General features: G+C 41.3%; 1 protein-coding gene across 1 annotated transcript in view; it reads left to right on the forward strand.

The window, feature by feature from the left end:
• The window catches only part of kcnh5b (potassium voltage-gated channel, subfamily H (eag-related), member 5b), a 479712-nt gene extending 463044 nt beyond the window's left edge, over nt 1–16668 (forward strand). The window contains exons 11-12 of the mRNA XM_063061314.1: nt 15727–16564; nt 16598–16668. Of these exons, the coding sequence (XP_062917384.1) occupies nt 15727–16564; nt 16598–16668 (909 nt within the window). The remainder of the gene's footprint in view (nt 1–15726; nt 16565–16597) is intronic.
• The last annotated feature ends 9982 nt before the right edge of the window (nt 16669–26650 follow it).

Consider the following 26650-nt stretch of genomic DNA (forward strand, 5'->3'; position numbering starts at 1 on the left):
AGTTAAACAGAGATGTGGAAGCCAATACTTTCATTGGGAAAATCAAGAGGAAGCAAAAGAGAAGGTTTTTAAAATGGGTAGATTTGATTGTGGGTTACTTTCTGACAAGTCGCTGTTGAAGCAGAGGCTGTATCATTGAAAAATGAAGTGGGATAAGTGCAGGTCCTGTCCCTGCTCATGAGCAAGTGTTTGAGAACTGGTGGTCTGAGTTTGTCAGCTTCTGTGGAGCTGCAGGCATCTTCTCCCATGAGGGAACTTGGGACGTGGCTGCATCTCTGACTTGCAGACTCTTTGGGTTATGAACACTTCTCAGGAACAGAATTGTGTTGCAACCTGTGGAGAACCTGTGGCTGAAAACTTAAAAACTATATAAGAAGCTTGTCAAGAAAGACTGTGGGAGAGCTCAGCAAGTGAACAATCAGAATCAGGTTTAATATCACCGGGGTATGTCGTGAAATGTGTTAACTTAGTGGCAGCAGTACATGATCATGTAGAAAGAAAAATAAGTCGATCAATTACAGTAAGTATATATATATATATATGTATATTAAACAGTTAAATTAAAAATAGTGCAAAAGCAGAAATAATCTATAAAAAAGTGAGGTGGTGTTCATGGGTTCTATGATCTTTTAGGAATCGGATGGCAGATGGGAAGAAGCTGTTCCTGAATTGCTGAGTGTGTGCCTTTAGGTTCCTGATGGTAACAGTGAGAATAGGGCATGTCCTGGGTGGCGGGGGCCCTTAATGATGGATGCCGCCTTTCTGAGGCACCATTCCTTGAAGATGTCTTGGATACTACGAAGGCTAGTGCCCTGATGGAGCTGACTAATTCAACAACTTTCTGGAGCTTCCTTCAGTCCTGTGGTGCAGTAGTCCCCCACCCCACCCCCGCCATACCAGACATTGATGTAGCCTGTCAGAATGCTCTTCTTGGTATATCTGTAGAAGTTCTCGAGTGTTTTAGATAACAAATCAAATCTCCTCAAACTCCTAATGAGATATGGCCGCTCTGTTGCCTTCTTTATAGCTGCATCCGGTTAGACCCGCAAGAGATTTTGATACCTAGCAACTTGAAATTGCTCACTCTCTCTACTTCTGATCGCTCTATGAGGATTGATTCATGTTCCCTTGTCTTCTCCTTCTTGAAGTCCACAATCGGTTCTTTTGTCTTATTGACATTGAGTGCAATGTTGTTGCTGTGACTCCGCTCAACTAGCTGGTATATCTCACTTCTGTATGTCCTCCCGTCTCCATCTGAGATCCTAACAAGGACCCAAATCGCCTGGAAATTCTCTCATTCATTGTAACTCCTTTATTGGGTTTGAGTTAAGGGAGCAGTTCAGGAATGTTGCTGTGTGCAGTGCCCAAACTTGAAACATCAACACTTACCAACTTTGTCTTTATTATGTGGGTTTTGTCAGGTAAAACACAAGGACAGAGGAGCTCAGAGCTGACAATTTTATATAGAACCAAAGTCCAAAGAAACAGGGTCAAAAATCACAAGGTCTGATTCCACTTGCCTACAGAATCAAGCACAATTTACTTACTAATGCCAAATTGTAAATAAAAAAGGGAGGAACTGGGCTTGGTTTGCTGTCGCTGCGTTGTTACTTGGTATGTTCTGTTTTGTCATGTTTTATGTTGTTCTGCCAAGCATTGTGGGCAGGCTCTGCTGGCACCCGAAATATGCGTCAACACTCCTGGGCCACCGCCAGCACAGCCTTGGATGTGTTGGTTGTCAACACAAATGACACATTTCGCTGTACTTCTGACGTGCATGTGATAAATAAATCTGAATCTGAATCTGTTTGATCTCAATCTGATCGAGCCTCCAGAAGCAGCGACTGCTGCTGTGGCTGTGGCTGGGAGAAGTTTATTTTCCCGCCAATAATGAGTTGCCATGAAGTTATCCTTTGAGAGAGAGGCAGTAGACTGTTATCTTGTGGTATGTATGGATGGTTCAACAAACCATGAGGGAATGTGCCAAAATTGTAACGTGTGTGGCCATAAAAAAGGTATGCAATCCTTATAGTTCCGATCGCTGATAGTTAGGGATTTCTGTGAATCAGGTTAAGACTGTGCTGGAGCTTATCCACATGGAATCTTCCCGTTCTGAGCTGTGATTTTGAAGCGAATCATTGAGCCGAAACCAAGGGATTCCGCAGAGGAACAATCAGAATATATATTTATATTTTTATTTACAGATGGTTGGCATCTGTCTGTCTCGAAGGACAATGGGTGATGATGATCATCATAAACCTGGGTGAGAGGTATGGAGATCCTGAGATGCCCAGTTGTCTAGATCCTCCCTCTCGGTGTCACCAGTGTCGTCCAAAGGAAAGCGAATCAATACATTTGGCACCAGCTTGGCCACCAAAGCTGCTGGAAGGATGTTCAATGACATCCCTCAGCTGCCTTGGGAGCTCCACTCTGGATTTGCTGTCTGGGTTTACTCCGATAGACCTCATCTCTCCTGAGGCTGCCCGCAAGGCAGTGAGACTGTTTACCCACAGCTGATGATCTGGTTCACAAGCACCAGAATGTGTCCACACGCCGGTGAGCCTGCATGCTACGTTTGCAGGGGCCAGACCTCCTCCCTGTCCTCTGTAGTTCAGCCTGAGTATGAAAGGAGTTCAGTTTCCGTGTGTCGCCAGCGAGGCGGGACTACATGAGGCTTGCTGTTGGACAGGCTGCGTACTGGCAGGGAGAGACTTACACATTCAGCTCTCCTTTTCGCAAGACTGCTAGCCAGCGGTGGAATCTGAAAGCGAGAGCGACAAGCACTACCCACTACACTACCACACTAGACACATCACAACGACCATTTTGACAGATACAGTGTGGAATAGGTTCTTCGAGCAGCTTCACCTAGCAGCCCCCATTTAACACTAGCCTAATCCTGGGACAATATATAATGACAAATTATCCAACTAAACAGTATGTCTTTGGACTGTGGGACGTAAACAGTGCACCTGGAAAAGACCCACCCATTCCATAGGGAGGATGTACAGACTCCTTACAGATGGTGTCAGGGCTGAACCCTGAACTCCGAAGCCCCAAGCTGTAATAGCATTGTGCTAACCGCTACGCAAAATCAGCAGCCAGTTTATTAGGTACACATTTACACTTGCTCATTAATGCAAATATCTAATCCACCGGTCATGTGTGGCAGCAACTCAATACATAAAAGCGATGCAGACATCATTAAGAAGTTTAGTTGTTCAGACCAAACCTCAGAATGGGGAAGAAAGGTGTTCCAAGTGACTTTGACTGTGGAATGCTTGTTGGTGCCAGATGGGGTGAATTGAGTATCTCAGAAACTGCTGATCTCCTGGGATTTTAGCAGCAGTTCTGTAGATAAAAAAAATGAGAGGTCAGTGGAGAGTGGTCAGACTGCTACAGGCTGACAGGAAGGCGATAGTAAATCAAATAACCATTCATTACAACAGAGGTGTGCAGAAGAGCATCTCCTAATACATAACAAGTTGAAGCTTGAAGTGGATGGTCTAAAGCAGCAGAAGTCCATGTGCATACACAGAGTGTCTGCTTTGTTACACAGCTAATGTAACACTTCTTCAAGTCTCTTTCCTTCAGCCTCTGTTCATGCTGTATAATCCCAACAACAAAGGTTTGTTTCATTGCTTTTATGGTATTTTTTTTCTAAAACAGAGTTTTAGCAGAGATTTCTTTTGTTGGAGAAAGAAACTATCTTTCATTGGAGATTAGACTTGCGGAGTGAGCCTCACCATTACCTGTACATTTTCATCCACATGCTCAAGCATTTCTGCCTTGGTACATCTGAGGAAAATTGTCTAACTTGTGAGGTAGCCATAGGCTGAGTTACGTGTCCTGGCACTCAGGATACAGCCTCTCCCAGTGAGGTGGTGCATTCAGTTTTCAGATATGTGGCTCACATCTACATTGACACAAGGAACATTTGTTATGTGGTTGGATCATGAAATATAAGTTTGTCCAATTCTGATCAAGGATCTTTGAATTGAAGTGTGAACTCTCAAATGTAAGATCTTCTGCTGAGTTATCTACGGGATTTTCTTCTCTTAATTTACATTTCCAGCATCTGCAGATTTTTTTTTCATTTTTAGCTAAGCATTTGATGCTTTGTCTAACAGATCAAAATATTTCATTTAGGTGGCACAAGGTTCTATGTGGTCCGAAATCTCAGCAGGAATTCCAGAACAGGGCTGTGAGAAGTGTTGCTCGGTTGGAAGTATGGTCTTTTCAGTAAGACCTTAAACTGAGCCCCCAAATCTACTCCTCAGCTTTATTTCTCCAGTCCTGCCACAAGGCCTGACACATTGACTGCACTTTTTTCCATAACTGCTTCCTGGCCTGCTGAGTTCCTCCAGCATTTTATGTGTGAAACTGAGACCCTGTTTGTTCCCCTCGCTGATTACAAGGGATTGCAGATTTTGAAATCATTTTTTGATTTCTGAAAGGAAGGAATGTTTCCAAAAATCCTTTGTAACATGAAATTTTATCCTGAGTGAAATGCTTACGGTTATTTAGGTGCAGCATATTCCTAGTTAATGAGTGGACAGAGGCATGTTATTCATTACAGTGAAAGATAGGTTATGTAGCGGTTAGCATAATGCTTTACAGCACCAGCAGTTAGATCTGGGTTCAATTCCCGCTGCTGCCTGTAAGGCATTCTCCCTGTGACCATGTGAATTCCAAGTGCTCTAGTTTCCTCTCACCTTCTAAGGATGTACAGGTTAGGGTTAGTAAGTTGTGGACTTGTTATGTTAGTGCCAGAAGTTTATCAACACTTGTGGGCTGCCTCCAGCACATCTCAGGCTGTGTTGGTCATTGGTGCAAACAATGCATTTCACAGTATGTTTCAATGTTTCGATGTGCATGTGACAAATAAAAATAAAAATCATCTTAAATGGGTTCATAAATCTAAAGCATGCACCCCAAAGAATCAACACACATCAAAGTTGCTGGCAAATGCAGCAGGCCAGGCAGCATCTCCAGGAAGCGGTACGGTCAACGTTTCAGGCCGAGACCCGTCGTCAGGACTAACTGAAGGAAGAGCTAGTAAGAGATTTGAAAGTATGAGGGGGAGGGGGAGATCCAAAATGATAGGAGAAGACAGGAGGGGGAGGGATGGAGCCAAGAGCTGGACAAGTGATTGGCGAAAGGGATATGAGAGGACAGGAGGCCAGGAAGAAGGAAAAGGGGGAGGGGGGAAAAACCCAGAGGATGGGCAAGGGGTATAGTCAGAGGGACAGAGGGAGAAAAAGGAGAGTGAGAGAAAGAATGTGTGTATATAAATAACGGATGGGGTACGAGGGGGAGGTGGGGCATTAGCAGAAGTTAGAGAAGTCGATGTTCATGCCATCAGGTTGGAGGCTACCCAGACAGAATATAAGGTGTTGTTCCTCCAACCTGAGTGTGGCTTCATCTTTACAGTAGAGGAGGCCGTGGATAGACATGTCAGAATGGGAATGGGATGTCGAATTAAAATGTGTGGCCACTGGGAGATCCTGCTTTCTCTGGCGGACAGAGCGTAGGTGTTCAGCAAAACGATCTCCCAGTCTGCGTCGGGTCGCCTCGTGTTTGCACCCCAAAGAATCAATGTTTTTATAGAGAAAATCCAAAAATTAAACATTTGTAAATTGAAAAAATTAGATGTTATTTTGAATAATAGCAAGGAGATTTTGACCAGAACTTAATTTTATTGTGTACAATTAACTAGTATTACATAAGGAAATGATTTGTTGCTTGTTACCTGATGCTGGTGGGAATTGCTGTATTCCAAGTGACTGCTGCATTTCCCGCATTACTACTGTGCAAACACAGAAGTTTGCTGTTAGCTGTGAAATACTTTGGAATGTCTAGAACGTGACATGAAAGGTGCCGTGCAATTGAAAATGTAATAATTTTTCTTTCTGCAATGTCTAATTGCTTCTCACCATGTAAATTTTCTCATGACAAATGGGAACAGCAGGTGTTAATGAAGGCAGACATCAATAGATTAGAGCACAGAAATGTTTCTTTTAATAGTGTTAATGTCAGCTCTGTGCTAGAGCAATCCAAGACTAATGCCAGGTGTTTACTTACACACTCTCTCTCACTTCAAGTCATGCTCATGGTTTAGGGAAACGCTAATTTTCTTCATAGTTCCAGTAAGTAAAAGGCACGGGACAATGAGATGCCAAGGAACACCAAGGCAGCTGATATCCTTTCCTGCTTCATATCAACAGACATTGAGTGAAAGAATCAATTAACTTTGCAGCATGGAAGGGAACCATTCAGTCATCTATCCCTGCTGGTCAACCACTAACTCTCGCTCTTCAACCATGTATGTTAAAGCACAGCACGTGCTCATCCCCATACTTTTACAAGATGAGGTTTCCTACCTCCCTTTCAGGCAGTGAGTTGCAGATCCCACCACTGCAAGGGGCGGAGAGGAGATGGAAGTTCCTTTCTGCTTGACTCTACATTGGCTGAACCTGCAATTTTGGGGTAGAAATTTGAGCCCACTTTTCAAGCGTAAAACCTGGTCTACACATTCTCTACACCTGCTGACTTCATCCGGATTTTGAGTGTTGCTCTCCAGGGGCTCCCAACCTGGGTTCTGGCCCCCCTGCTGAATCGTATTGGTCCATAGCATAAAAACAAGGTTGGGAAGCCCTGCTCTACATAGACTAGTTCATCATGAGGTGACATGCCCAATATATGCTGGTGAACAGCAATATTAATGACGGACCTAAAGCCCACTGAAAGTTCCTTGTACAATATTAATTCCCAGGAAGCAAGGCAGAGTTGCCTGGCTCCAGCTTTCCTTGACAGAATCTCACCAAATGATTTAACCAGCTTTATATTGCTTATAAGATGAATTCTTATAGAATGACAGAGTGAACAATGGAGCCTGTTCAGCTGGTGCCCTCATATCACATGACACAGCAGGCAGAGCCGTCCCTTTGCAGCTCCAGTGACTGGGTTCAGAGCTGTCTGTGTGGGGAAGGCACATTCTCTCTGTGTCCACATGGGTCTCCTCTAGGTGTTCCGGTTTTCTCCGATATCTAAAGATGTGAGGGTTGGTAGGGAAATTGGCCATTGTACATCACCGTAGTGCAAGTGAGCGGTAGATATTGGTGGAAGATGAAGGGAAAGTGGAGAGAAGAAAATGGAATTAATATACTCCTACTACGTTGACTCAGGCCTAAAGGCCGGTGTCGGGCACGATGACAGACTCTCCATTTCTCCCTCTCCCTCATCAGTGTGTTCAGTTCATCTACATTAGCCGCGCCGCTGTCTCCTAGGAGCATGTTGACCATAGTCTTGGGAGGGCGCCCAGGGTTCATCCTCCCATGCTTGGGCTCCAGTATGATGACTAGGCTGGCAGGTAGCTCGGCGTGGCGTAGACAGTGCCCCGCTAGTTTCAGTCTTCTCGCCTCGATTTTAGTGGTGAGCATCTGTAGGTCGTTATAGAGCTCGACGTTCGTCATGTGCTGTTGCCAACTCACGTCAAGAGCCATCCGGAGCATTCATGTATAGCAACCATCTAGAGACTTTCGCGTAGGCTTGGTGAGTGTCCACGTCTCACATCCGTACTTGAGAATGGATTCTATGATGCTATGAAAATCCTCTTTTTAAGCCCTCTGGTCAGGTTCGACTTACAGATTTTCTTCATGTCGTTCATAGCCCTCCACGCCAGCGCCTTCTGTATCTTTATGTCCTTCTCCGAACTCATCATTCTTGACCTGAGGTACTTGTAGTCAAAGACTTTCTTAATGGTATCATTCTTTACGGACTTGAGAGTACCTTCGTTACAGTTAAATGCCATGTACTCTGTCTTTTTAGATTAGATTATGAGGACACGCAGTCCTCTTTTATTGTCATTTAGTAATGCATGCATTAAGAAATGATACAATGCTTCTCCAGAATGATATCACAGAAGCACATGACAAACCGACTGAAAAACTGACAAAAACCACATAATTTTAACATATAGTTACAACAGTGCAAAGCAATACCGTAATTTGATAAAGAACAGACTATGGGCACGGTAAAAAGTCTCAAAGTCTCTCGAAAGTCCCATCATCTCATGCAGATGGTGAATCTCCAGCACCGCAAACTTGCCGATGCAGCATCCTGGAAGCACCCGACCACAGTCTGACTCCGAGTCCATCCGAAAACTCCGAGCCTCCGACCAGCTCTCCGACACCGAGCACTGAGCACCATCTCTGCCAAGTGCTTCGACCCTGGCCCCGGCAACAGGCAATAGGCAAAGCTGAGGATTTGGGGCCTTCCCCTCTGGAGATTCTCAATTGCACAGAAGCAGCGGCAGCGAAGCGGGCATTTCAGAAGTTTCTCCAGGTGTTCCTCCATGCTTCTCACTTCTGTCTTCATCAAATCAGGATTGCGCACGGCCCCCTAGTTAATGCATATGATATCATTCGGAACGGCTGCGCGCGCTGCGTCGCGCCGCCATCTTCTCCTCCCTCCTCCTTTTTAGCGTTTAGTTGAAGTCCAACTTTATTGCACTCAATTTCCACTTTTGTCAGTAGCTGCTGTGCTTCCTCCATCTGGTCGGAGAGCAGGACTATGTCATCTGCAAAATCGAGATCTGTGAGTGTAACTGGTCTGACCTTTTTAGTTTGTCCTGGTTTTATGGTAAAACCAAGCTTGTCATGATCTTTGGTAGCTTGACACAGAGCGTAATCAAGATCGATTATAAAGATGTAGGGTGCCAGACTGTCTCCTTGCAGCACACCAGCTAAGAGCTCGAACACTGCTGTTTCTCCGTCTGGTGATACAACTTTCGCCATGGTTTTGGTATAGCTGGACTCTATTGCTCTTAGTAGACGGTCTAGCACTCTGTAAACTTTCAGGATCTTCAGCATTTTGCCTCAGTGAATGGAGTCAAAAGCTTTGTGAAAATCGATGTAAGTAAGCACGGCTGGTAGGTTGTTCTTCTTGACTTTCTCGATGATTCTACGGAGAGCAAGTATTTGCATTACTGTTGTGCACTAATATAAGACTTGTGTAAGTGTGTGCTCGATGTTCAACAGAAGTAATTTTAATATAGGATTTGTGTAAATGTGTGTTGGATGCCGAGCATGGAATAATTTTAATATAGGATTTGTGTAAATGTGTGTTAGATGCTGAACATGGAATAATTTTAATATAGGATTTGTGTAAATGTGTGTTAGATGCTCAGCATGGGCATAATTTTAAGGTAATTGGAGGAATTTACAGGGGGGATGTCAGAGGTAGTTTTTTTTACACAAAGCAGTAAGTATCTGGGAAGAACTGCTGAGGGTGGTGGTAGAGGAGGATAGAGCATATTGGATGGGGCAAGTGGGTGTGGCGGAGCTCTCCATTTCCCTTTCATCGTGCCCCTCTAACAGTCCTTTAAACCTCCCTAATCTATCCTCCTCTAAAGGACTCTTAGAGGGGCACGATGAGAGGAAAATGGAGAGCTCTGTAGGTCGATCTTGGAATAGGTTAAAAGGTCAGCACAACATTGTGGGCCGAAGAGTCTATACTGTGCTCTGCTGTACTATACTGTACTATGACCAAAGGGCCTGCTTCTGTGCTGTGTCACTTTCTGACTCTATTCATGATTCACTCTATACCTTCATTGCAAACAGAAGCTGTACCAGTATGTTTGTTGACACCATAGCTGCGCTGGTGCACCCACACTTTTTGGGCTCTCTCCAATGCACTCCGCCACACCCACTTGCCCCAGCCAACATGCTTGCGTGAAGCCTCCTCTTGGGACTTGCCTGACCATGATGTCAGTGACACTATGGCTCTAAATTGTTTCTGCCCATTGGACGTGTTGCCCAAAGGCATAGTTATCACCAATAACTCATGCCAAGGAGGCAAGAAGTTCAATTTCTATTAATTCTGGTGCTAATCTGGACCCCAAGGTGACAGCAGAGTATTGAATTGGTTTAACATTCTCACATGTACTGAGGTACAGTGAAAAACTTTGTTTTATAAGCCATTCATACAGATCATTTCTTTACAACAGTACACCAAGGTAAAAGGAAAAATAATTACATATTGTAGAATGTGATGTTACAGTTACAGAGAGAATTCAGAGTGGGCAGACAATACAGTGCAAGTTCATGACAAGGTAGATTGTTAGGTCAAGGGTCTATTTTACCGTACAAGAGATCTGCTATGTAGTTTTATAACAGCAGGACAGAAGCTGTCCTTGAGCCTAGTGGTACATGCTTTGTGTCCGATGGGACAGGGAGGGGATGAGAAGACTGGGATAGGAGCGGTCTTTGATGATGTTGGCTGCCTTACTGAGGCCAAGCTATGTGCAGCCAAGGGTTCATTTCTGGAGGGAATCTGGGCCCCTGCATGTCATCACAATATTAAACAGAGGTCAAAAGGAGGGGAATACTCTCAGAATTAGTGATCTCTTATTTCGGGTTTAGGTGGGCTTGAGGACAGGGCCTGCTCCCCAGGTGATCAAGGCTGGGCCTGGTGGTTAGGCCTGGAAAAGTTGATTGGATCTAAAGAGTTGCAGCATTGAGAGTGGGTCTTCACGCCTGTTGGTTTGGTCCGGACTGGACCCTCCACGCGCCCGGATGCGGGGGAGGTCACTAGGGGCTGCACGGGGTTGGGATGCTGTGTTTTCTTTGGGCTCGTATGCAATCCCATGCATCCCTCACAGTGGGCCACCCTCTAACATGCCGCCCCCCCCCTCCCCCAGCAGGCTGGACTGCTCGGGACGTAATGTTGAAAATTCAGTAATGGGACAAGACTAGCCATGAGTACATGCTCAAGGGGCCAAGTGACTTACTCCTTTTGCTGTTCATGTTTTCATGTACTACGTGCCTTAAATAGAATAAAAATATATCATTTTATTTTGGCAATTGGTATCAAAGTCCCCTAGTTGTTTTCAGATGTGGTTCTTACTGACTAAAGCTCAGCTTTAAAGGATACAGATAAACGATAGATTACAGCTCCCTGGACTTCAGCCCATGGTTGTAGAAACAGCATGTTCAAAAATTGGTAGTCCTTCGAATAATTGTGATGTCTACTCTTTAGTTACATAATTTTTGTCCAAATCTGACCTTTTTTTTAAAAAAGTTCTGCCATTGTGGTAATGGATGACCAAATTAATTAACAAAATCCATCAGTAGCATAATAAGAAAGAAAACTTAGTTAGCCTCCCTTCAGGAGATCAGGAGGAAGCTTCTTTATTACTACTTGATGTACCCCCTTCTGACTTTAATTTCATTTGGTCAAATAACACTGTGCTCAATAACCCAGCATGCTTCTGTGAAAGAGATCACTGAGGTACTGGAGGTTCTACATTAACCAGAGACCTTTATTTAATATTCATTATTTTATAGAGCTCCAAAGTAGACTTTTTTATTTATGGCGTTATAGAATGCTAAGCCAGCCATCTGGTTTTCAAGTTCTTGGCTGTTTGAATCACATTAAGAACATAAAAAAATGAATCGAGCATTCATTTGTTGATACTGGATGAACGTTTTGGCCATTTCTTTGTCCGGTCTGATTTTCAGGAACCTGATTTTACTTTTGTTGATTTAAAATGTCTGCAGAAAAATTTAAGTTTTGATGCCTCTTTCAAGTTTACTCCAATTTTCCCTCTACTGTATTAGGTATTCTCTTGCAAAACTCTAATGTTCTCCTGAGCCTATGGTTTATCACTAATTTTGATAAAACTAAAAGTCTCTGATTTTAATCTAATTGAAGAATAGATTAAAAGAGAATGACTTTGTCAATCGCACTAATAGAAATTAGCGTGCAGTGCGGCAGAACTTAGCTCTTATCACTCAGAGAGAACCAGACGGCTCAAACTCAAGGTCCCAACCAAATTGTGTAATACTTCATCCCTGGCTTAATTTTTTTAGAACAAAATTTAATAATCTGCAGAGCAATCAAAAATGAACCATTGTCAATCCCTGAGGGAATTGGCAGAGTGATGTAGAAACTGCTACAATGTATCACTGGATGATTACTCAAGACCTGCTCTCTGTTAATTAAAAACAATAATTAACATCTCAAATTGAAAAATAATTGCATTGTCGTCATCTAATACTACATGCCATGGGTTAGATTGTATTTAGCAAGGCATATAATAAGACTAATTGTAAAGCAAGTGATGCTCTTCAATGACAAGGGTGCATTACAATGGAGTACTCATTGGTTTATATGATAAGTGTTATAACAAGCAACACCAGCCTTCCCAATAACTTACCTCTTGACTGACCTCATTCCTTTTCTTTCCCCAGGCAACTGACTGTTCTATTCCACAGCTCCAATATCTTCATTTATCCTCTGGGTATAGGGGGCAGGACAAGGGAGGAGGCTATGTAGGGATGGTATTTTAACATGTGAGCTATGGGTTTAAATAGTGTGGGGATGGTGGAATACACAAGCTCAAACTCACTAATTAGACATCTTACATGTTGAAATTTCAGTAATGGTGGGTTAGCAGTTTCACAGTATCACCTTCTCATTAAGAGTGTATTCCCCAGGTTCAGAGGCATTAATTCAACCTGTCATGAATCCAAGGTAAGAGCATATAGTGATGATGGAGGATTCCATGGCCAAATGTGCTATTAAATGCTTCAAACTCCTATCTGGTTCCTGACTACTTCAATGAAAAGTGATCTTCATTTTTTGAGTTAGTTAATTTTGGAGAAAATGTTAGTATTTTTTGCACTTATTTTTTGAACATAATGTTCCATTTCCAAATTTTGCAAGTGCCCACTTTTCTAATGGATATTATATCATCATGGGTTCTACTTACGCGACCCAGTGGTATTTCATGATGGACAATAGCGAGAGCCAAAACAGGGAGCTGCTCCTCACCACTACCAAAGCTCCACAAGAGAGACATGACCATCAGACAGGACCAGCTCACTGATGGCCTTATGTGAAAGCCCATTAACGTTAACAAAACATTTCCTATTTGAAGCTACCTCAGACAAATATGGCTAAGTTGAAGAAACTTCTTCAGAAACATTCAGACCTGTCCTGCAAAGTGGAGTTTTAATTTTTCGATGAAACCTCCTCCTCTAGAGACAACATGGCACCCAGCAACCGTCATGTCTTCAGCAGCCAATTGATCGAAGGATTATCACAGTCAGAAAACCAGGAAGCAAAAAACACTCATTTTTAAAGCTTATTGAATACTTTGCAGAAGGTAAACTGACTAATACTGTACCTAAACACAGAACTAAGGCAGAAGGTACCTTAAAAAGTTATTACTTTTATAATTTTGGTGTTTTGCTGAACAAATCATGCTTTTGTATTATGGTGTTAATGTAGAAAAAAATGAAATTCATGTTAAATATTGATACTGTGTCGAATATATCTGTAAATACAGTAACATCATAATTTCTATGCAACACAGTCTGCATTTCCTGTGCACGTCCAGATATCACTACCTGCTGTAAGATATAAATAGTAATGTTGCTATGTTCCATCACTGTAACCACATAAATGATTTTCAAGCACTAATGGGGAATCCTCATCTAAGAAACAAGCAGAACTCTTTCTGGTTGTGATCCTGTTAATTCAAGTTATGTTCTGGTCACCTACCTACAGGAAAGATATTGATAAGAGTGCAGAGACATTTACAAGCATGTTGCCAGAACTTGATGACCTGGGAAAGGTTGAATAGGTTAAGATGTTACTCCCTAGAACAGAGGAAAATGAGGGGAAATTTGATAGAGGTATACAGAATTATGAGGGGTATAGATAGGGTAAGTGCAAGCAGGCTTTTTCCACTCAGGTTGGGAGGTTATAGGTTTAGGGGTTGAAAGGTGAAATGTTTAAAGGGAGCATGTGAGTGAACTTCTCCTCTCAGTGGACTGTGAGAGTGTGGAATAAGCTGCCAGCAGAAGTGGTGGATACAGATTCGATTTAAACTTTGAAGAGATATTTGGAGAGGTTGATGAGATGAGGTAGAATAATAGTTTGGCAGGGCTTAATAGACAGGAGGGCATGTTTCTGTGCTATAGTCTTCAATGACTCCATGACCATGTGTTCTGCTCCTTCAGATACCCCCAGAATCCCCACTACCAGGAGCAATCAGCAATCGATGTAAAACAACATACAAAACTACAGCTCATTCTAACTTCTATTTTATTTCCAGGATTGATTTGATTACAAACGGTTAATATTAGATTTAGGTTATTTAGGGACTGGCATTCGATGCATTACTCTGATAAGCTCTACATTTGACTATGCACAGAGATGGGCAACTGGCACCAGCTAAATCTATTAGGATGGTCCAATTAACTATCTATGAAGCATTGTCCATTTAGTTTCAAATACCTTGTGTTCATTTAAGAATGGATACTGTCATAGATGGGAAATATAAACAGTTAAGGGATGAGTTTTATGATACTTACTGTTGATTTATAACAGCAAAGGAAACTTGGAGGAGCCAAGAATGAGGTTTAGAAATTATGGGTCCTGGAAAGCTTACTGAGAAGAAGTACTGATACTTGATTTATTATGATCATTATGTGCTATGTCATATCGCATGGGAGATCATGGTCTTCTATCTGTCTTTAATCTGAAAAGTTCTAATAAGCTCTTCAAAACTTTTGCCCGTCATCCCTTGATGCAACTCATGAATGTTGTGTGCTGTCAACCGCAACCTTTTCTTCCATCAATTTTTCCCGTCACTGCAAGATGTTCGAGCTTCTCCTTCCTCTATATGTCCCAGAAATTCCAGCTGCCGTTTCCAGATTGGTGATATCAGTTCTCTTCTTACTTCTGGCTTTTCACAACACTTCCTCATTTGTTACTGCGTCCTTCCGCAATATTTTCATCATTCTTCTCGAAAACCATATTTCTGCAGCTTTGATCCTTCCCTCATTTAGAAATTATGTTATACTTAATTATGTATATTCGATTATGATGCCATAAACTGAAAGAAAAATCATTTTAGTCAGGCCCTTCAGCTCACTCTTGTAAACTTTCAACAACTGAAGTATAACCAAGAGCCTCTGAGACTATTCTTTGCTTACAATTAATTTTTCCCACTATTAACTCTTAGCATTTAGGTCAGTTTTTCTTTGTTTCCCTAATGTAACATGCAGTTTAGGTTTTGTTGAAACATTTACAAAATATTATTGATCTAAGAATGAAATGCTTCTTTTGTGGTGCCGTGCAGGCAGCAGAGATCCATTGTCATCTCCACTGATGTTAAGTACCATCTTCTAAATCATCTCCAGTTTCTTTTCTCAATCAGGCTCTAAGCACCCAGGGTAACAGCAAGACAAGGACTGAATAGAAAATGACATATGACCAGTGGAATCTATAACTTCTCTATTAGTCTTTTTTCTGCTTTAGAGTTAAAACATAGGAACTTCTACTGTAACAGAGAAAAATCAGCCTGAAAGGATCTGAATAGAGGTCATGTTTGAACCTAATATTGGACTCTTGATCCTTGGTTTTTATGAATTCCTATGAAATGTCAACATTATCTTCTTTTCTTGATTGACTAATGATTGGAATCAAGCCAAATTAAATGCATTTGAAAGCTGAATATGATTGTTTGACAATTTCCACTCTGTCATTTGTGTATCAGGATACTTTCATAGCCTAATGTTCTAAACGGTAATTATCTTAACATTAGTGATTTTAAACAAATAAACTGCTTTGTAGGTAGAGAGTTCTAGAAAGTGTTAAACCATCCCATTTGGAAATGCAAATTAATTTTCTTCTCTCTGGCTCTTGTTCTAGATCATTTTCCGAAAGATCATTGATGTGAAGAAAGAAGAGGAAGAGCGGATGCGGCTGAAGAATGAAGTGACACTTAATATCCCAGTGGACCATCCAGTCAGGAAGCTCTTCCAGAAGTTCAAGCAGCAGAAAGAACTGCGGAATCAGGCTGCAGAGCGCAGCAACTCAGACAGAAACCACCTCAGAATGGATAACCATTCATTTCACAATGGTGTCTCTACCACAGGCACGAGTGTGGTTACGGTGTCTCAGATTACTCCAATACCATCCTCCCTTTCCTTTGTGAGAAATAATGAGCAGAAGATGCAAATGCAGCGGGAGACTGTGGAGTTGAGAACAAAAGGTCTGAATGAGCAGCTGTGCTCTAAGGTTACTAGTCCCATGCAGGCCAAGACTGGAAATGGAAAAGGATGGTTAAGACTTAAGAATTCTGTTGCCTTCACTGACTCTTTCCCTGGGACAAGAGAGGAGAAAGAGCAAAACTGGAACAATGTTATCAAAGCTGAATCCATGGAAATTCTTTCAGAGGAGTCAAAAGGTGCAGATTCTGAGAACAACGTTATAAAGAACCCTTTGAGGAAGACGGACTCATGTGATAGCGGTATTACAAAAAGTGACCTGCGGTTAGACAAGGCTGGAGAGATTCGCAGCCCATTGGAGCATAGCCCGGTTCAAGCTGATGTCAGGCACCCCTTCTACCCAATTCCTGAGCAGGCCTTGCAGACCACACTGCAAGAAGCCAAAATGGAACTGAAAGAAGACATTCAGTTGCTATGCAACCGAATGACTGGTCTTGAGAAGCAAGTGACAGAAATCCTTCAGATACTGTCTGAAAAGAGTCAGGCAGAAACGCCTTCTGAGAAGTCGCAAGACACAAGTCAGGAAATGTCACATGTTTCTAAGCCTCCAGCTCCATCGTTGGAAGAAGATCTTCCGTCTTAGCTTGGAAGATTTAACTTTGACACACAAGTTTAACCAAATGCACAAGGAGACTGCTCTGACAGTCAGAAGACTTTTGCATGTCCAGCTGGATTCTGGCCTGCCAAAGAAAAATTATTAACTGAAGAATTGCTTGTAAATTATAAAGATAATTGCATGCGTATATGAAACTTCATTTACAATCCTTCACTGCATATCATGGACCATTCTGTGCAGTGTGGTTACTATTTTCTGAGTTTGCACAGTCAATTGCCCTTTGAACTATGGCTCTGTAAGAGCCCAGGCTTGACAACCGAACATGTTTTATTCCCAGTTCAGGGGCAGTTTAATGCATGCTTTGTTTTTCAGGGTTATATGAAAATAGTGCTGTTGATCGATATGTACCATTGCAAGGTTTAGTTTACAATAGAGAAATTTATAAATCTAACCAAAAAAATCTTTTTTAAAATTATTTTCATCAATTTAATGCCTTCTAAGGAGGAAGAAATGATAGGTATCAAAATCTATTTTGATGAATGAGGGACAGTTGAACTGATTGTTTGTCCAACATCAACATATTATAGAAATTATACGATTTCAATAGCAAACATTTTTATGTGACCAAAGTGAATTAAATCACGTCATATAGGCCATTTTGTTTTGACTTGTGGAAAATAACTTCAAAATTCCAATTAAAATTTTAGTTTTTTTTAAAACTCCACTTAGGCATTCGGGAATCGAAAAGAAGTTAGTATTAATAATTTAGTACTGTCTTAATGCAAGAGTTAAATTAGCCAGCTGAAATAATTAGTAAAATGTGCATTATTGTACTTCAGAGATCTTTTTCCAAGGTTTACGATGACTAAGTTAATGAATAGATTATGAGTTATTATAAATATGCAGGTTTGCAGGCTCACCGGTTGGTACTTGAAGTGGTCATCCATGTGGGAGAAAGTAAGTGAGTGCAGAAAGAGAGAGAAAGAAATTTCATTTTTCTCATTACTTAAGCAGGATTTCTATAAATATTTGCAAAAGGGTCCATTTATCTCCAGTTTATTAGTTGATGCTACACTCAGGCATTTGAACAGAATGTTTCTGTAGTTTTTCATCTAATTTTCATGGTTCTTCATATGTTGCATAAACATCTTGCTATGGAAGTCTCTCATAGCTTTATCCAGTTATACTAAATCTAGGACAGTAACTTTAGAATTTCAGACAAAAATTCCATCATTTATACCACAAAACTCAGAAGATGATAGCCCATGTGGGAAACATTACAAAATTGTTATGCCACAAATGAGGACAATTTATCCTATCAACACTGTAGAGAAATCTGATCAGTCCCATTCCCTCCCTTTTCCTCCATAGTCTTGCAAAGCTTTACCTTCAAATATTTCAGATTCAGAATCACTATCATATATGGTGTGAAATTAGTTGTTTTGTGGCAGCATTCAGTGCAAAGACGTAAAATTACTATAAATTACAAAATTAATATGTCAATGGTTGTGCCTATGATGGAGCTGGCCTCCAGTGATCCTCTGCATTTGGACCTCCATACCAGGTTGTGATAGATCCAGTATGAATGCTCTCCACTGCACATCTGTAGAAATCTGCAAGTATCTTTGGTGACAATACCAAATCTGCTCAAATCCCTGATGAAGTAGAGCCAATGGCATGCCTTCTTCGTGATTACATCAATATGTTGAGTCCAGGACGGACCCTCCAAAACGATAACACCCACGAATCTAAAGCTGCTCACCCTTCCCACTGCTGACCCTCAATGAGGATGATGTATGTTCCCCTTCCTGAAGTCCACAATCAGTTCCTCCTTGGTTTTGCTGATATTGAGTATGAGGTTGCTGTTTTGACATCACTTAACCAGCTGATCTATCTCATTCCTGCACATTTGCTTGTTGCTCTCTGGGATTTTACCAACAACCTCCTATTTCCTTTGGAAAGCCACAATAGTAGTTGCATTCACCATCATTTTGGAGATATTTCTGGATCATAACTACTTGCATCATAAAAAAGGCTTATCCTCTCATCAATCTTTTGCGAGACATTTTGATATTTGACTCCTCAGTAAATGGCAGAAGCTACTCTCTCTTTGCTCTATCTAACTCCAGCAAGGTATAGGTTTAGAGCAGATTCAAACTCCTGCAAGTGCACATCTCACAAATTTCATGGTCCCGGAACACACCCTACACAGTCAGGAAAGCTCACCAAAGCCTCTGCTTTCTGAGCAAGAGCTGGGCTATGTACATCTATACTCATGTCCTTCGACAGATGTGGTGATACAACAGTGGTGGGGCTCGTCACCAACAAAGAGGAGCTGGAAGAGCTCAAGGCCTGGTGGCAGGCAAATAGCCTGTTCCTCAACGTCAACAAGACAAGGAGATAGTTATCAACTTGAGGAGAACTTGTACCACCCATACCCCTCTTTACATCGGTACCATGGCCATGGAAACTGGGAGGAGTTTCAAACTCCTGGGAGTGCACCTCTCACACAACCTCGCATGGTCCCAGAACACATCCTGCTGAATCAGGAAAACTCAGCAATGCCTCTGCTTTCTGAGGAAGAGCAGGATTCTGCACATCTACACTGATTTCCTTCTTCAGATGTGCAGCAGAGAGCATGCTGATGTGCTGCATCACTGCATGGTACAGGAACTGCACTGTGGCAGACAGGAAGGCTCTACAACGGGCAGTCGAAACCGCCCAACACATCGCCGGCTCCATCAAGGGCATAATGGTGCCAGAAAAGGGTCAGTAACATCATGAAGGGTCCCACCCACCCAGCTCTTGGGCAATTTGTCCCTCTCCCATATTAGACTATATGGCATCTGACTCTAAAATAATTACTTCTCCCAGGCAGTAAGGCTGATCAACACCTCCACCCACTAACCCACCCCACCATACCCCTCACCACCACTACTTCGTCATTTCCTGTCAGAGTCCTTATGTACAGAAACTACTGTGCCTAGCGTCACTTTAAGGACATACAATCAATCTATGTATATAAGTAATGGTATATTTATATTTGTTGCATTTTTTATTATCGTGTTCTTTATCTTATTGTGTATTTTTGTGTTGAATTCGATCTGGAGTAACAATTATTTTGTTCTCCTTTACACTTGTGTACTGGAAATGATATTAAATTATCTTGAATCGTAAATCTTAATTAGGTTTCTGTCAGATCAGAGATTTGTTTGACATTACAGAGAAGGAAAAAGTGGAAAAATCATTTAAAGAGTAACACACACAAAGTGTTGGAGGAACTCAGCAGGTCAGGCAGCATCGAACAGTCGATGTTTTCCTGTCCTAAAGAAGGATCTCACCATGAAATGTCAACTGTTTATTCATTTCTGTTGATGCTGCCTGACTTGCTGAGTTCCTCCAGCATTTTGTGTGTGTCGCTTTCGATTTCCTGCCTCTACAAAATCTCCCATGAATATGGAAGATAATTTTACTGTGTTTTCAGAGCCATATTAACTCCCTGGCAAACACTGGCATTTGAGAAAAGCAAGAACTAAAGTAAAAGGCAGCAAAAAATTTACAAAAAGATTTGATTTTTTTTCTCTTCAAAACATTGCTTTCCACCTTGTACTTCTTCCTCCCCTCCCCCACCTTCTTACTCAGACTCCTTCCCCTTCTTTTCCAGTCCTGATGAAGGGTCACTTTTCCATAGATGCCAACTGGCCTGCTGAGTTCCTCCAGCATTTCGTGTGTATTATTTTGGATTTCTAGCATCTGCAGATTTTCTTATTTTAGGAGATACAAAGTTCAGGTTAATTAACAGATCTAATTCATGAGTTTTTAGTTTATACGAGTACATAATTGCAGAGTTAAATCCCAAAACGCCAGGACTAGTTATTCATTATCTAACATGGAGTTTGAGGAGATTTGGTATGTCATCTAAAACACTTGGAAACTGAAGTACCTTCATTAACTCCAAAAGACAGGTTAGGTAAAATACCGAAAGGCTTTTATTCGTTGTACAATACGACCTCCATGGTGAGTGTCTGCCCTCGGACTGAAGGGGAGGGGCAAGGCGAAACACCTTTATACAGGAACTGTGGGGGGAGCCACAGGGGCAGTCAGCAGAGGGTCGTGTCCAGACAGTTAACCCAGTTACAACATATATATGGTTTACCATAGAAACTTCTGCAGATGTTCTGTGGAGAGGTTTCTAACTAACTGCATCACCATCTGGTACGTGGGGGGGGGGTGGCTACTGCATAGGTGTGAAGTAAACTGCAGAGAGTTGTAATTAGTCAGCTCCATCACGGGCACTAGTCTTGACATCTTCAAGGAGCAGTGCCTCAAAATGGCGGCGTCCATCATTAAGGGCCCCCATCAACCAAGACATGCCTTCTTCTCATTGTTTCTATCAGGAAGGAGGTACAGAAGCCTGAAGACACTCACTCAGCAATTCAGAAACAGTTTCTTCCCTCTGCCATCTGAACTCTGATTGGACATTGAACCTATGAACATGACATTTACTGTATTTCACAGTATTTTTTCTCTGTTATCATGCATTGCATTGTACTGCTGCCACAAAGTTAACAAAATTTCATGACATATGCTGGTGATATTAAACCTGCTTCTGATTCTGATAAGCTTCCACTTCGTTTGTGATTTTACAAATGCATAGGATAGATTACAACCATCTGATAATGTCAGGCTTGAAAATAGGGTCAATCTACTGCATCAGCTTTGTCAAAATGTTGGTTAGATCCAGATGCATGTTGAATATACAGTATTTCTATTATACCATAATTTCTACTTTTTAATATATTCTAATATTTGAAATGGCCAAGCTTTATTATTTCAAGCATTATGTGAAGGCAACTTTTCCCACAGTCTCAGCAGAAGTGTCAAAATCATTAAATGATCCTAGACATTATTCTGTAGAGAAATTATTTTAATCCACAGCTCTTCTTCTCAATGCACTATTGAAATATACTTAAGAGCCTGGAGGGAAATAATTCTCTGTTATCTCTGCATTTGCAGACTTTCTTTAATTTGCACTAAAGGCTCCCTCAGCCAAGAAGTGGCCCTTCCATCTTACTGGAGCACAACAGATGGATCTATCTTCCATTTGGAAGCCTACATGATTAGGGATCAATGGGTGCAGAGACCTTCCCACCTCATGTGCTGTCTTTGTGAGGTTTGCCTGCTCTCCATGGGTTTTTTTTCTCCGCACGTCCCAGTGATTGATGATGATGATGATGATGATGACGATGTTGACTCAGAGCTGAGAGGCCAGCGTCGGGCATTTTCATGCCTTACAAGGCGCAGTTCGAAAGGCTATGTGGGGCGCCACTCCCGCACAGACATTTCACAGTATTATTTTACGAGGCCCAGTTGCGAGCTCGACATCAACCCGGCGCAGATGCAGAGTACGCATGGGAGCAGTCTGTCACTGGATCGAACTCAGGAACTTCCGTTCTCAAGACTGGCACTGATCTCACTGTGCCACCAGCCAACCAAATGATTAGTTATTGTAAATGGCCACTAATGTAATTTGGTGATTAGAGAATCAGGAAGGGGTGCAGCCATGTGAAAGAGAGTAGGGAATAGAAATGCAGGAGTGGAACTGATGCAAATGGTCGAGAGACATCTTAGATTCAGTGGGCCAAATGGCTGCTTTCTTTGTCATAAGGAAATATGAAATAAAATACCAACGCTGAGTAATGGAACAGATTTCTTATATTCAATGTCTGTTGGAATATTCCCTGTTTTCTTTCTGGGAGGAATATTTTAATTTAATTGCAATTTCCATGTGTGAAGAATTAGTTCCTAGATGAATCATTGGCCGTTTTAATTAATTCATGAGATAGGCATTGTTGATGTTGCCTACATCTATTATCCATTCTATTTATCATTAAATGGTGTAGCCTGGTGGTCCAGCTAAAAGAGGAGCTAGGAGTCAGCCTCTGGCCGTGGGGCTGGAGTCATATACATGCCAGACCAGGTAAGGACAGGTGGATTTTGAGAATAATCTGGATAAAGTTGTATGCTCGTTAATGCTGACACTAAATCTCCAATCCAAGCTTGAATAACCTAATCTTCATTAGAGGTACAAATCCTTATTAGAATTTAAGAGTGCAAAATAACTTGAAATATTTGTAATTTGATGAAGCAATTATTTTTTACTTGTCATCCCATCAGTTCAACCATCCAGTAAGCCCAGTAACATAATCAGTCAACAAAACTGCATGAATACCCATTTGAACAATTTCAAAAACATGGTACAATTGGTTTAAGTTTCTTATTAAGAGACCAGTATTTACTGTGCTATACCATTTTACTTTATAGACACTGTGTGGTAAACCATATATATATGTTGTAACTGTCTGGACACGCCCCTCTGCTGACTGCTCCTGTGGCTCCTCCCACAGAACCCTGAATAAAGGCGATTGCACCATTGCTCTTCCTCTCAGTCCAGGGCAGGTACTCAGCATGGTCGAGGTCACATTTCACTGCTAATAAAAGCCTTTCAGTACTTACTCTACTTCCAGTCTCTTGGACTAATTGATATTGCATCAATTTTATTAGCAGTAAAATGTGACCTCGACCATGCTGAGTATCCGCCCCGGATTGAGGTGCCTGCAGTATTTTTGCTGAGAGGTACCACACAAAGGAATATTACTCTCTTGGGTGTTTATTATCCTGACTGATGTCGGTGAGTTCTGTCCTCTTTCTTTACCGAAGTAGTGACTGTTGAGTATCCGTTCCATGGAGCTTCTCAGCATCCGGCTGCAAACTGAGCCCGCCCCCAGGGTTATGTCGGCTTGCTGTGTCGGCCCTGCCTGCCCGTCTGCTCTGATCCCCTTCCAGTGCATCACACTGCCCTGCTATTTTTGAACACTACTCCCCCAGAGTAGTAGTAGTATTGGACAACTAGCACATCAGAGTCAATGCTATTCCACCTGGTGCCAGCTGCATAACTGTTTACCCTGCCGTGAAGATGGTTATTTTCCAAGTTTACTAACTCTTTCTGCTTCTGAATACCAGGACTATGGAAGAGAATAGATCAGGAAATGTTGAGAGTGGTACAAGCGACAACTTAGTACTCTACCATTTATGATGGTTTGCTTATTTTACAATTACATGTGATGTATATTTTGGAAATACTTCTCAATCCTTGCTGTTCCTGAGCAATGTTCCTTCTAATTTTCTTTTTACAACTGCGGGGACGAAGCATTGCTCTGAGCAGGAAATTTTTACACAGTCTGAAAACTGTACAACAAAGAAAGTCCTTCATGTTTCTTAAACATTTTCTGGCTGCGTCCAGTTCCAGCTGCGCGGCAGTGAAGGCTATGTGCGCGGGAGCATTTCAGTTACTGCATGGCCGTGCACCAGTGCAGCTTAGAGGGAGCAGTGTTCTTCAGACTGGGAATACTAAGCAATCCTGTGGAAATTCTGCCAATCGGACAATGGCATATTCAATCCCCATTTTCAATTAGCATTAGGAAAGTATAGATTTTGCCCCTGAACAGAAGTTTATTACAACAAAACAATAAAAAAAAATGGGGGTAATAATACTCCATAAATTTTAATATGAACTGCAGAAAATGCAGCTGGTAATATCACAAATAATTATGTTTGAGTGGAAAGCATAGAGTACATAGATGTCAACAAACTATGCTGCAGGGCTTTTAAAATGATATATATACAGTATGTAACATTAACTTGTTTTCAGATGGAACAAGGTGTACTTTAAAAACATTGCAAATTTTATTTTTACTGTTATAAAATCTGTGTAAAATTATATATATATCATGTAATGTATATGATATTTTATGATATTATATCACATAGAAGGTAAAATTTAAGTGGCCAAACTATCAAAATAGTTGATGCTTAACTGGTTTTGCCTTTATTTTTTATTGATATTTATACCTATTGATAATAGCACTGTACTCACTGTAGGAGTCTGATAAGATGAAAGGTGTGGATGGGATGGCTAAGTGGTATAAAAAATCTGATGGACTGTTGATCTGAATTCTTTCACAAGATGAAAAGAGTATAGCTTACAAATAGAAGTGAATTGTAAAAGGAACATGATTAAAAACAGCTAGTTTAGTAGAACTGGTAGTCTTTCGAGGACTTTTCTTATATACTCGATTGACTGTGCTGTGGAACGTCACCTCGACTAAGGTTTGATAAGAGGAAAAATCAGATTGAATTGAGTTCTTATTTGAGTGAAAAGCTTTTGTCCAGTCCTGTGATCACTGCAGTACTTTAGCTGTCAGTAACCATCTTTTATTCCCTCCCCATTGTTTTTGTTCGGATTGATTGACACAAGCCTGTTCAATGTTATAAGAAAGCACAGATGTATGTATTTGGGTGCTGTAAAATATCAGTCTTTGAAATATGCAATGTATATGTTTTATGACTAGAAAATGGAAAGTTGTTGCACGTGAATACAGCTATTGTGCTTTCAGTGCAGAATCATTATTTATGTACAAACTAAAGAACCACCATAGAGAGTTCAAAGCCCTTTTCCTATAATTTCATAATAAAAGAGCATGGAACACAGAAACAGCATTAGAGACTCTTCTGCAACAACATTATTTTCATTTTTCTTCAGAATTAATAATTGAGTTTCAAATACTAGCAGAATCGATCATGATAAGTCTGAGTTATGTTACATATTAATTTTGTTTTTCACGTATTAATATTCATTTTTTAAATGGGAAAAAAGTGACTGGTTTTAAGAAATATATTTATCATAAATTGGAGCTATATTTTAAGTTAAAAGTTCAAAGTAAATTTATTATCAAAGTACATATATGTCACCATATACAACTCCGAGATTCATTTTTTTGCGGGCATTCTCAGTAAATCCATATTAGAATAATAGCCATAATAAAATGAATGAAAGACTGCACTAACTTGGGTGTTCAGCCAGTGTGCAAAAGACAACTATGCAGATATGAAAAGAAATAATAAATAAATAAATAAATAAACAAACAAACAAGCAAGCAAGCAAGCAAGCAAGCAATAAATATCAAAGACATGAGACGAAGAGTCCTTGAAAGTGAGTCCATAAGTTGTGGGAGTAGTTCAGTGATGGGGTGAGTGAAGTTGAGTGAAGTTATCCCCTTTAGTTCAAGAACCTGATGGTTGAGGGATAATAACTGTTCCTGAACCTGGTGGTGCGGGTCCTGAGGCTCCTGTACCTTCTTCCCGATGGCAGCTGCAAGAAGAGAGTATGTACTGGATTGTGGGAGTCCCTGATGATGGATGTTGCTTTCCTGCAACAACACTTCATGTAGCTGTGCTCAATGGTGGGGAGGGCTTTACCGGCAATTTAACGTGCTTGGCCTTTTAAAGCAATAAAGTGGAACTTTGATGGTCCCTGAAAACAGATGTTAGAACTATAATGCATGACTAACCAATGCTGAGTGATTATCATGCGGAAGTTCAAGAACGCCGTTGGTTACAATAACTTCATCATTTTGGCATCATCAAGTGTGGTACTTCTTGGCTGGATACAAGGAGGAGGTGTCAATATCCTCAACGCTATCTCAAATTTAAACTGGACTGTTCAAAGAGAAAGAGTCTTGTCCATATATTTGGGGCTGATGGTTGTTCTGTAAGTGAATCCAAATTGGAAACCTCTGAAGGTTAGTGCAATGTGGGAGAGAGCAGATTCCAAGGTTTCAGACCTGGCCTGGTAGGTTTGATGGAGGAAGTGTAAGGAGCTATCTTGGAACCACAGGGTGCCAACATTTCATTTTGACAATGGCAGCAGAAAGCCGTAGTTATCTGTCAAGCCTGATAACATAAGAACATAAGAGATAGGAGCAGGAGTTGGCCATCTGGCCCATCGAGCCTGCTCCACCATTCAATAAGATTATGGCTGATCTGACCATGGACTCATCTCCACCTACCTGCCTTTTCCCCATAACATTTCATTTCCCTACTATGCAAAAACTGTGATACTTGATGCAAAAGCACATAACAAATTCAGTGATTTTTCGCACATTATTAA

Source organism: Mobula hypostoma, chromosome 1 (assembly GCF_963921235.1).
Source record: "Mobula hypostoma chromosome 1, sMobHyp1.1, whole genome shotgun sequence".
In the NCBI taxonomy this organism is placed as follows: Eukaryota; Metazoa; Chordata; class Chondrichthyes; order Myliobatiformes; family Myliobatidae; genus Mobula; species Mobula hypostoma.